This window comes from Montipora foliosa, chromosome 8, assembly GCF_036669935.1.
Source record: "Montipora foliosa isolate CH-2021 chromosome 8, ASM3666993v2, whole genome shotgun sequence".
Lineage (NCBI taxonomy): Eukaryota > Metazoa > Cnidaria > Anthozoa > Scleractinia > Acroporidae > Montipora > Montipora foliosa.
Window position 1 is genome coordinate 50,581,896 of NC_090876.1, and position 12,500 is coordinate 50,594,395.

The 12,500-nt window shown below is 39.2% G+C and overlaps 1 protein-coding gene and 1 non-coding gene across 7 annotated transcripts in view; one reads left to right on the top strand and one right to left on the bottom strand.

Moving 5' to 3' along the window:
- The first annotated feature begins 367 nt into the window (after positions 1–367).
- The window catches only part of LOC138013114 (STE20-related kinase adapter protein alpha-like), a 20,177-nt gene continuing 8,044 nt past the window's right edge, over positions 368–12,500 (top strand). Inside the window, exons 1-6 of one of the 6 annotated variants that reach the window (XM_068860089.1) lie at positions 368–472; positions 7,673–7,753; positions 8,374–8,464; positions 9,426–9,547; positions 11,230–11,338; positions 11,803–11,926. In XM_068860089.1, the coding sequence (XP_068716190.1) occupies positions 440–472; positions 7,673–7,753; positions 8,374–8,464; positions 9,426–9,547; positions 11,230–11,338; positions 11,803–11,926 (560 nt within the window). In that variant the 5' untranslated portion in view covers positions 368–439. Of the gene's footprint in view, positions 473–5,608; positions 5,849–7,228; positions 7,484–7,666; positions 7,754–8,373; positions 8,465–9,425; positions 9,548–11,229; positions 11,339–11,802; positions 11,927–12,500 lie in introns of those variants that run through there. The other 5 variants (XM_068860088.1, XM_068860087.1, XM_068860086.1 and 2 more) reach the window with 5 other exon arrangements.
- Trnad-guc (transfer RNA aspartic acid (anticodon GUC)) lies at positions 6,478–6,549 on the bottom strand. The gene has a single exon. It is a non-coding gene; the product is annotated as a tRNA-Asp (tRNA).

Below are 12,500 nucleotides of genomic sequence, written 5' to 3' on the forward strand. Positions count from 1 at the left end.
CAATTGCAATCTAATAAGCCTGATTATGAATAGGAAAAGATTTTAATTAGGCAGATTAGCGGGAGACGGGTAAGAATTTTCTCATTCTGACGAAAATAAACCAAAGTGCTCCTCATGGTCCATGATCTCCAAAGTTTATATTCCTTTGCCGACCGAATCGTCGTGTTTTTGAAACAGCTAGAAGAAAGTAAACGTTTTCCGTTTTGGCGATACAGTTGTCCACTTATCTCCATGTTAAATTTATAACGACGTAACGAAGAAACGTGTCCGAGCTAGGAGACAAATCCCCTGGTCTATTTGACCTGTTCGGGTAACCGTACCGGCTTCCTGTTATAAACAGCTTCCTGTTATAAACTGATGATAAGTAGATAAGGCAATCAAACAAACACAGAAATCACGTCAGCATTAGTGTATTTTAGGGAAGTAAGTCCTAGGAAGCATGGCATATTCAGCGGCGGGGATTTGCAATGAGGTATGACTTAAACTAATGAATCGATAATGAATATTTAATTAGTCATGGAAAGTTATTCTCACAGTTTGCACTATAATTTATCAAATTCTATTTACGTTTACATCAATCTATCGATTTTTTTGTGTGTCTTGAGAACATTATTTTTTTGCAAAATCTTATAGACCTTATACGATTTTCCTGCTGTCCTCGTAAAGCATGCCTTGGAGCCTGATACTCAGTGAAGACTGGGTCTATCAGTGTAAACGAACTAACTCAGTGTTATGAAAATAATCTCCGATCTGTTTCAGGGTTTTGTGTTTGCAAATTTGCAAACTACAAATTTAGACCCCAAAATGAAATGTCTGCAAACATTTGTCTCCAGTGTAGCATGCATTAAAATTAGATCTCAGTTCGGAAAGGGTCTACATGAGCGCAGTTTCACACAGCCGAAAGGTACAGCCAACCGTCACCTGACATTTTCGGGAAGATTTTTGAATCTTGGGCACTCATTGGGGTCAGCTAGCTTCTTTGGAGAGCAAATAGTTCACTAGGAAGTTTCTGGGAATGATTTTATTTCTTGAAAATTTCCGGCAATTCATCAGTTCTAAACATGTCTCTTAAGCTACGAAACCTCTACCATGAACAGTCATCTTTAAATACTGTACTATTCTTCCAGCCAAAGTGAACAATTTGTACACTTCTCATTAAACCTCCGAGAATGCCGCAGCCAACTGCTCATTTTAACAAGCTTTGAAGCTTTGTTCTCAGTTTGGCCTCCTTAACCGTGAATGCCGATCGGTGCGCAATAAATCTCTCTCTGAGTCGATCAAGGATTACATGAAGTTGTGGATAAGGATTTTGATATCACTGTTTTGCTATCACTGAAACCGAGCTCAACCTAAGAGATTATGATGATTTTGTGATTGGAAGTCTTATTCCAAATGGCTCAGCTATCGCTTTGTGCACTCAGCTCGTGAACGTAGAGGAAGTGGAGTCGGATTGCTGTTCAAAAGTTCACAGGATGTTAAGCAAATATCAGTGGGGTATTTGGATGCTTGCCGTGAAGTTGAGATTCAAGTTAACTCGCTGACGGTTCCCGTTCTTATTGTTTATCGACCTCCACCTTCATTGGAAGCAATCTCTCTCTCTCAGCCTTTCTGTGAACGAATTTTCATCTCTTTTGGAATCCTACATCACCAAGACCGGTTCACTTGTGATAGCTCGCTGGTGAGTTGATGACACATTTGATACTGATATGCAGCAACTTTCTTAGGTTTACTGGAATCCTTCGATTTGCAGCAACATGTTCATAGCTGTACCCACCGGGCAAGACACACCTTGGACCTAATCACTTTTTATTTGATTCCCTGCCAGTGACTTAGCTGGATTGCTCAACTTGTATAACTTGGAGCTAACTGGCGTACTTAATAATCATGCCCTACTGCTCCTTGGTCTAGTGAGGTGGAGATAAACTGGCCAACTGAAGAATTCGTTGTCGACTCGAGAGGAGATGGCAGAGGAGTAGATTGCCACAACATCGTCTTCGCTTTATTGAGCAAAACCGTATTGTTAATCGGCTGTTATTCGCGGCCCGCTCTCAGTATTACACTATTATTAGCTTATGGATGATAATTGCCTAAATCAGAGGAATTTTGTGACATTGTTAGTAAGGTTGCTGTATCGGAATCCCGCACCGCTGTATCCCTGCTGTTCTTCTGTGATATCTTGTAAATAATTTCATTGGCTATTACCACTATTCGTCGTGAACTAAAATCAAACCCTAAGCCGAAAGGGATTCACTCATTTAAAGAATTTTCAGTTGCAACAACAAGACGGCTCCCTCGTTTCTCCTGTCCTCCACATCAGAACTGTTCTTTTTGCATCTGATTGTTGATCTTCTTTGCCCTGTGACCTGGAGAATTGTAAATTTATCTTTGGAGACCTCTGTTACGTCTGTTGCACTTAAACAGGCCGTGATCCGTCCTTTGTTGAAGAAACACAGTCTCGGCTATCAAGAATATACTGAAGAACTTTCGGCCGATTTCTAACCTCACTTTCCCGAGATCTAAAGTGATTGAATAAGTAGTGGCTATCAGGCAACTTGCAATGTGCAGTGTACTGAAACAGCTCAGTCTAATCAGGGTCTACAACGACCGGACATTGCTCTGTCAATTTAGTGATAATCGGAAGTCTGTTATTTTGGTTCTATTGGACTTTTCAGCTGCTTCTCAGTGAAACAGTAGATCATCCTCTTCTGTCCTCAAGACTGTCGACCCGATTTGGTATTTATGACAAGGCCCTGAATGGCTGCATTCGTATTTATCTGACGGCACACAATTTGCTAGAATCCAAGATGTTTTCTCTGATGTACATGACTCTTACCTTGCTGGAGTTCCTCAGGGTTCAGTGCTTGGTCCTTTGCTTTATTCATAATATTTATCCCCTTTGGGTGACATTGCAAGATCTCATGGTCTATCTCATATATTTTATGCTGATAATACACAGTCATATTTGTCGTTTGAAATATCATCGCACGAGGATTTATTAGCATGTAAATCTATGGTTGAAGACTGCGTTAGGGATATTGACCTATGAATGTTAGCAAACAAACTAAAGTTGAATAGTGAGAAGCACGTCCTTTTCTGGAAAGCCTTGTCATTGTTTCTGATATGGTTGACTGCTTAATTAGTGCTAAAAATGACATTGGAGTTACTTTCAGTAATTCTTTGTCAATGGTACCGCATGCAACAGCCTTATGCAAGTCTCCTCTTTTTTCATCTTCTCAATATTTTCAAGATTCGCAAGGTTTTTTCCTATGATACCTCACAAGACCCTTATTTATGCTTTTATTACTTCGAGAATTGACTATTGCAATTCGCTTCTTTATGGTCAGCCGAAATGTGTCAGTTTTAAAGCGTCTTCATGGTGTCCTAAACTGAGTACTGCAAGGCTCATTTATCTTTGTGGTAGAGATGAACACGTAAACCTTGTGCTCATTACGCTTCTCTTCCGGGTGACATTTCAAGTTCTTCATGGTACTGCACCTATAATCTTCATCTCTGACCTTATTAAGCCTTATGCAGCTCAGTTGCAGAACTTTAAGTTGTTCTAATCAAATGTTGCTTTTTACACCTTTGTAGTTTTAATCTTTACTCGTATGATGGCCGGTCCCTTGCCGGCTATCGCTGCGGCTCCTTCTGTTCGGAACACCCTCCCATTGAAACGTAGACTCTTGCGATTCCCTTTGTTCTCTCAAATCCAAGTTAAAGACATGGCTGTTCTATGATGTGGCTTTATAGCTTTTACCTGTTAGTTTTTTTTTTTACTGAGGCCCTCCCAGGGGTTTTGGGGAACAAGGGAACACAAACAATTTTAGGGATCAAAAAGCTGAGGGAACACAAGCAAATTTTTAAAGATCAAGAAGCAAGGACCCACTCCCTGGAGGGCCTCTTTACTGTTGTGGTTATCTTTATGTTAGTTACTGATTTCTTATGCATGTATTAGCGGTCTATCAATGTCGTACATATTATTATTATTATTATTATTATTATTATTATTATTGTTATTATTATTATTATTATTATTATTACAGGGAATTTGAAAATCTCTGAGGCTTTCGTTGAATTTGTTCGTTAATAAAGTGCCCCTCTCCTGTTGGTCTCTAAATCGATTCCATTTATCCATTCTGCACAAAATCAAAGACAAAACTCGAAACGACCCATTCTATGATCAGTTTACTTATAGCGTCACTACCGACAGGAGTTTCACTGATCATACTCTCTGTTTACCTTCTTTTGTGAAGACAGAAATTCGGCTTATCATATTGAAAAACATCCACAATTTGTTCGATTTGTTTGGGATGTTGGGCGGCAGTGAAAAAAGACTTCCAGCTTCAAATGTAGAGATCAAACGTGCTCGGTATAAAGACACGAAGAACACTGCAAATCCTCAGGTATAAACCGTGGCATTTCCACTTATTCAGCTTTATTCGTTGTAAATTAATCCAAAGCATTTCAACATTTGTTTTACTCATCCCCTTATAATTGATTTTGGTTCAACTATTTTAATCTCTTAAAGCTAGCCTGTGATGGTGGAATGAGCACGGCTAAATGGAACTCTGTTTTTTTTTCTACAAAACTTCAGCAATAAAACGTAATATCCGTTCATTCCTTGTAAATCTAAAGCATTTTACACTTCCTTTTATTCATCTACTTATGTTTTATTGTTACTGTACAATACCGTGTATGACAAAATGCAATCATTCGTTCCTGTAAATCTAAAGCATTTTAAAAATTATTTTATTTACGTTCTTATTTATTAACTTCTACTGGTTTTCAACATATTTTCTCTTCTAAAACTTCACCTTGTGATGATGCAATTTTAGTGTGCATCGTTTAATGGCATTCTTCCGTTGTAATGCATATACTTTCCACTCGTTCGTTTATAATATAAAGCGTTTGAAGAGCTTTATATTCTAAACGAACGATTAGGGCACGATGCACGATGCTAACTGTTAATGGCCTTCAAATTTAGTTCCTTTCGTGGAAGAACACAAGAACATTATACGGCGTCAGGTCCTCACTAGCATTTCGTGTCTTCGATATTGTAAAATTTGTAGGGAGAAAGATGAGGAAAAGAATGTGCCGAATACATCTAAAGGCGCTGTTACACTGTGCAATTTTCCGTGCAACTTGGCTCGCAACGCCATGTCGAGTCAAGTTGCACGAATCATTGCCCAACGTAACATACCTTGCAACGGCCAAAAACCCGCCAAAAACGTTGCGAGACCAGTCGCAGAAACGAAATTAATTTGGAAAGTAGAATTGAGTTCTACTTTCCGCAACGGTTGCAACGCATTTTTTAAACATTGCGCAACGGTTTGCGGCATCAGCCAAAGAAAATGTTCCTTTAACTTCATGTCATCGTCGAACACACGTTGCATGAAACGTTGCTCAGTGTAACACCCGTAAAACATTTTGTTTCGTAATGTGAGAAAGTTTGTAGAAATGGCGTTGCGAGACAAGCTGCACGAAAAATTGCACAGTGTAACAACGCCTTAATGCGTCGGCAAAACTTTTTTCAGTATCTGATCATGAATAATCGACAATATCACCCAATCTATTTATGTAATGCAATGTCACGCCAAGTGAGCACGTTCTGGCCTCTGAAGTCGCTGAAATCGGACACTGTTCAACTCGATGGACTTTTACTTGTAAACACATTAATTTGGGGCTCAAGAAAATGGAATGCCACTGAGTCTCAGAGGCTCAAAGCTTGTCTCGCATTGTTGTTTGTTACTATTTCATGGCAAACCCACATAAAACTAGTCAATGTAATTGTGAAAAATGCCATAAACAAAGCCTACAAAAGAGCCGGAGCCCCATACTTGGCAAAAAGGTAAGAAAGTAAAGGAAAACTGGGCAATGTATAAATGAGAAAAGTAACCGGAAAACAGAAAGAGTAAAACTCTGTGCTGGCCACACAAAAGTTAGGTGACAGCGAGTTCCAGCTGTACGAAGCCCTATTGCAGTCACTGTATTTTAAAACATTACCGCAAGCTTAGTCTTTCTAAATCTGAGAAATCTACTGCTGTTGCGCCTTTTAATACGTATCTGACAGCATCTGTGTACGGACTAATGAAGGTATTCTATCCACATCAAGGAACCTTTCCGTGCTGTTATCTGGAAAGGAGACCATATAGGAAACGCCTCTGTTCGAAGCTTACTATGTCTAGACTGAAATTCCTGGTATTAACGAAGTCACTCTACGCTGGAGACACACAGAGCCACACGGCATTCAAATGACATTCAAACGGCATTCAAATGATTTTAAACGTCCGTTGCTTTTTCAGATCTTTAAACAATTCCAATCCTCACATACAGGTCCTCTTAAACTTACTTAGAACTTGATGCCGTGAAATGAAGTTTCAATCCGTTGTATTTTGCTTTTGGCCAAAAAAGCAGATAAAATAAGGGAAAAAATAATTCAGGACAGCTACCAGCTACGGTAAGTGAAAAACAACATCTCTCCCCGGCGGGGAATCGAACCCCGGTCTCCCGCGTGACAGGCGGGGATACTCACCACTATACTACCGAGGATCTGACAAGTAAGCAAGGGTAAAATTATTTTATTTTCAAATTTTATTTATTACATCCTGTTATTTTGGTCACATGTCCTTGATCAATTGTTGCCAGCACCGGATCAGTGTGTTGTCAGCGTGTTGTCAGCGTGTGATCCGTGCACGACTTCAAAGTGGCGTGATCTTCAGCACGTGAGCACGTACTCACCAACTCCGCGGTTTACACTATGCAGAATTTCGCATACTGCAAACTTTAACGGTGGAGCATTTTCTGGAGCAAATGTTACCATCAATTTTTACAGTTTCAAATGAAATGATTTTGTTAGTAAGGTTATAAAAGCGTATTCTACCTTCAGGTACACTGAAACCAGAGTTAAACATTTGTAAATTCTTCATTCAGCAGGCTTGTGAATAAAGAGTTATGTTCTCATATTAAATGCTGTCTTTGTTCGTTTTGCTGCGATTGTTGAAGGGAAAGACTGAATATAATAAAGCACTTAATGTCTGGTCTCCCGGGAAACTAGTTAGTTTTGTTTCCCTCCAGTCCTTCCTCGAACATCAGGACGACTCTCGAGGGGAAAACAAATCTTTTGGTAGGTGCGTTGACACGTATAATGAATACGGTACAGTATATGTCCCCATACATAGCGTACCTACCAAATTTTTGTAGTTTACCGCTGGCGAGCTCCTTTCGCGGGCTCCACACTCCTTCATTAATTTTCGAAAATACTCCCATTTGATGTGTTTGTATTGCCCAGCTGTCTCATTTTACTTGTTCTCTTGAAGTCCGTGTGCCAGTCAAACAAGTCAGTGACGCATTCCTCTCAAGAGCACATCATGCATGGTACCACTTAGATCCAAGATGGCAATAATCTGTTGGGTGGGCTTTATATTCGAGATAAAAAGCGTGTTGTGTGTATTATCTAGTGCTTAATGGATTCATGTCACACTTGGTGGGTACATAACTGATATTAAGGACATTCTGATAATATACCAAAGCTTAATTTGGACCTAATGTCAACTTAATTTCATTTATCAGAGCATGATGAAGTCGATTTAAATTGGGTACCAGACTTGGCTTGCTGGCCTGCACATATGTACCCTTCACTGACTGAGGTATACAATTTTATTATTACTTTCAGTGCCCTTGTGTTGACAAGGCACATGTAGCCGTTGCTCCTGCCGAAGAGTTTGACTTGGATTTAAATGAAGTTTCAAATCAGGTAATGATAATGATGATGATGATGTTAAGTGTCAACTATATTTAGCGGTGGGGCACTAATTGGAGACAATGCTGTACAGAAATCCAATCCAATCAAGTCAACTCATGTCAAATGATCGGTTGGTTTTTGAGGTGACGGAAATAATAAAAAAAACGGACTACTTGGAGAAAAACCTCTTGGAGCAAAGTAGGGAATCAACAAACACATTGAACCCACATGTGACACCAGATCTGGGACTCAACCCACAGCCCACATTTGTGGGAGGCAAGTGCTTTCACCACTGCACCATGCCTGCTCCCGTGATCATGCCTAGCTTGGCTGCGCAGGGTATTAAGTGGTAATTACGTGTAACAATATTATTAGAAGTAGTTGCTTATTTTAGCACGTTTCTCAACATAGGCTTGTCTTAGGTGTATTTAATCGCATTCTAAAATATTATTAATCTCAATTCCTAACAATAACCCTGCAGTAATGTAAAATGTAAAATTATTGTTATCATCATGCTGCTGCACTGATTTGTAGGGAAAAGGACCAGAGGGAATTTACAGTGCTTGAATGCCATAATTGCTAACTCTTGGTTATCTAGTATATATTCTTAAACCTCTTTTCTCTTTGTGCAGACAAAAATGTCATCAGAATTTTCAAGCAGTCAACAGCCACAAGTGGCTTATTTGCCAAGTGCAGATGATTACATGCTTATTAAATTTGTTGGTAAGAAATCCTAAATATGTTCTGAACAATTGCTTAAAATAGTAAAAGAGTGCTTGATCCTTTCAAGAAGTAATTGATTGATAATGTGCAAATTAAAAAAAAAAAGGAATTAAATGTTCAATTGTACGACAGTAGGCCAGCTTACCCTTAATTGCTGAAATAACCTAGCCTTATGTTTGAATGATGTTAACGGTGACCTTGCATTTCATTCAGACTTTGCTACTTATGTATTTCTAATATTGTGTTGCTGTAGTGCAAAATTAATATTTGCATTGAAAATCACAAAAGCCAGTGTGACAAAGCAAGTGTTCTTGCTTTTAGAATCTCTGTACGGTGGCCAATTTACATTATCAACTCGTTTGATAAAACCAAATTTTTGTTCTTGCATTATAATCTTTCATTTATGTTGCAACACTGACTGCTTGGTGTATATTTCTTAACCATAAGAAGCCTTTCACTTACACCTTCCTGTAACTACAATCTTGGACAGAATAAAATGGAACAGAAATGCCCCCTCTCCCCCAAATCAAGGATGAAGCCATGTGAAGGCCAAAACGTGCCATTTTCTCATCATTGATTTTGGGGGGAGGGGTGGTCTCAATGTTCCATTTAATCTGTCCAACAATCTTGGACAGAATAAAATGGAACAGAAATGCCCCCTCTCCCCCAAATCAAGGATGAAGCCATGTGAAGGCCAAAACGCGCCATTTTCTCATCATTGATTTTGGGGGGAGGGGTGGTCTCAATGTTCCATTTAATCTGTCCAAGATTGTAGATGGACTTACCGGTATCGTTGAAGCACAACCTCTTCCTGTTAGCAGTAAGTAAGCATTGACCAGCAGTTGCCTCAAATGGCATTGATGCCTGTGTATGGCTGCGAAATATTCTGGAAAAAACATGACATGTTGCTGTGTGAAGCTTTTTGGGTTGATACTGAGTGACTTTACCTTCTCATTTTCAGGCCAAGGCTTTGGAGGGTTTTCCAAAGTGTTTGTGGCTCGTCATAGCTCATCAAAAACATTAGTGGTAGTAAAGCAGACAAATGTTGATGTGCAAAATGCTGGACAATTGGACGAACTAAAGGTTTGTGTATCAACTGGTAATTTGCCAAATACATATATGTTATTTGCCAGCTGGGAGGCCCATATAGTGAAAAACTGTGACTGAGGCCTTGAAAATGCTTTTGCAAGACTGAGATCACAGTTTTTCCCCATACGGAATTACCCTTAGCTGGTAAATAACTTATTTATTTTTATTCCTCTCTCTCCCTTCCTCTCGGAAATCACTTTTTAAATTGTCGACTCGCACCGCGCTTGATAGCGATGGCAGTATTAAGTGACTTACAAACTGAACGTTTCAAATATAAATATTTTTATTTGAATTATATTCGCAAACCTCTTGTGTAATAAAAAGTAACTTATGTATCTATTATAAATGGATTCGGTGTAAAAAAAAATGGAAATTTAAGGTCATCACACAAGCTCATGCAACTAAGGCTAGGATTCCGCCCGCCATGAGCGGGCCAGATGAGAAAATTCCGCCAGCTCCAAAACCAAGCAGATCGTAGGATTTGTTGAATTCTGCCCGCTCCTACACTGAGAAAAAAATAAAAGGTAATCCTTGAGCCATGCTCCAGTAAGTTATAAGCTGTCATTGCTTTCTCGATTTTGGGATGATTTTTTTAGGCATCATTGCCAATAGGGATAAGTGTGAGAATTGTTGGACTTTCGAAGTACCTGCACCTTTTGCCTTGAATTCTTAGAGCTTTGTGGGTTCCTCTCTTTCCACACTCTTACATTTATTGAATGGCAGGGATGTCGCTAAGGGTCGGCTGCTGGTGAAAATTTCCGCTTGAGGAAGGGGTGATCGCCGGCTAAATTTTGGGCCTTGATTGAAGTGACTGAGAAGATCACCAATTATTCTCCATAAAGTTTAAAACTCATTCGATGTGTTAACAAAAAAATTGAATTTCTGTAAGCATACGGAATCATCAATAAAATTTATCAATACTGGAAATGAAATAAACGCGTTGTTTTGAATACTGTTGTGCGCGTCACCCCCCCCCCCCCCCCACTTCTTGCTTGCTGAGTATCTCTAGGGTGCCCCTGTGTTCCCCATCTTGAAGAATGCCAGGTGTTGTGAGACACTGGGAACAGTCATGTTACCAGGTCCCTCTGATGCTCAGAGCACGAACTTACCTCTGAGTCAATAGAACCTTCCACCGGTTGAATTTATTCTTAACTACATTCCTGGAATAGGTATATCTCTTGTTGTTCAATTTTTTTAAACTAGTTCAATTTTGATTTTTCTTTGTTTTAGATTATGATAATGAATATTAGATGAAGAAAAATCAAAATTGAACTGCTTTGAAAAATTTTAAACCAAGAAAACATTGGAACCGTAACATATCTTCCAAGTACGGTCACGTGTTTGGCAGATGGAAGGTTCTCCTGTGAAGTAGATCGCTACCTTGCATGTTCTCTATGGGAAATGTTATTTGCCTGCTGGGAGCTCCATACAGCAAAAAACTGTGCCCAAGTCCACAGGTAGAGGGCAGCTTTTTCAAGACCGAGGACCAACCCTTAGCTGGTAAATAACATATGAGAAAATTCTACCCGCTCCCAGAACCAATCAGATTGCCGGATTTGTTGAATTCCGCCTGCTCATGCACTGAGAAAAAATAATTAGTGTTATTTTTTTCATCTGTATCACAATATTTAAGCTTTTCGTGATTTTGTGTCTTTTATCATTGTTTATTTTTACAGTATGAAGTCCAAGTGCTGCGATCTTTAAGCCATCCAAACATTCTTCCATTTTACTGCTCATTTGTCAACAGACAAGAAGTATGGCATGTTCTTCCCTTTATGCAGTTTGGTAAGTACAGTTGAAATGTGACCTGAGTAGGGGATTTGTAGCTAACTGAGGATCAGCCCTAATTAGGCCAAAAACAAATTTGTCCTGTAATACAGCTTTAGAGAGGTTTTCAATAATTGAGTCTCCAAAGTAATTAGCGAATTGCTTTGGTTTTACATTACTTTACTCAATGATTGGTTCAAAGTTCTCACGCCATTTTTTCCCGTGCTTTATGTTGGCTACATGTAATTAGTTAGAGTTTTAATTGGTTTACCAGATTGTTTCCATCCTTTTTGATTGGCCAAAGTAATTAACAGTACATGTACTGTGGAGTTGGTTTTAAGACGCTAGATTGAAACTTTCTCTAATACATGTAGTTATTACCCTCATGCATTGCTTTTAAATGAATATGTACTTGGTAATTTGTAAATCCATTGAAGAATATTAATTTGACTGTTAAGTAAACCTATTCTTGTTCCATTAAGGGTCATGCGCTGACATGTTGAAAAACAGCTTTCCCAATGGCATGTGTGAGCTGTTAATTGCTGCCATTCTGTGGGAGAGTTTGCAAGGCTTGGAATACCTTCAAAAGATGGGAATAATTCACAGGTAGATATTGCCTACATTCACTTCTACATCTACATGTTCCAGCAGTCGGTGAAGTCTGCTTCAGTTATGGCTGTCTCTGCTTGTTTTACCTCATACACTATCATGCTCACCTTATACAAATGAGTGATACTCCAAGTCGGATCGAAGGGTCAAGATTTGGAGTATAATTGCAGCTCAAATCGCTTGTCAGTTCATGACTTATCAAAGCTCTCCAGGGACGGCACTGTCATTAGCGAGTAGACAAACCTGTCTACAATATTTAGATTTGTCTTTCTCGGTAAATTTTAACTACGGAGCTATTATCAATCGTGTTCAATCCTCAAACCACTTGTTTACGATGTCACAAACCTTACACGGCAAATTAGGTGAAGTTGGGAAGTTCATTTCGAAGTTTGCAATTTGGTTGTCTAATTTGCTGCGTAATTGGCTCTTCGTAACATAGTATCCAATTTCCCAATGAACTTCGCAATGTGGTGCGGTAAAGTAATGAATGTTCACGAAATTGACAGTAAGGACGGTGCGTGACTATACTATGTTCTGCGCGTCTCAAGATACTCGGATTTCGTATGGTTTG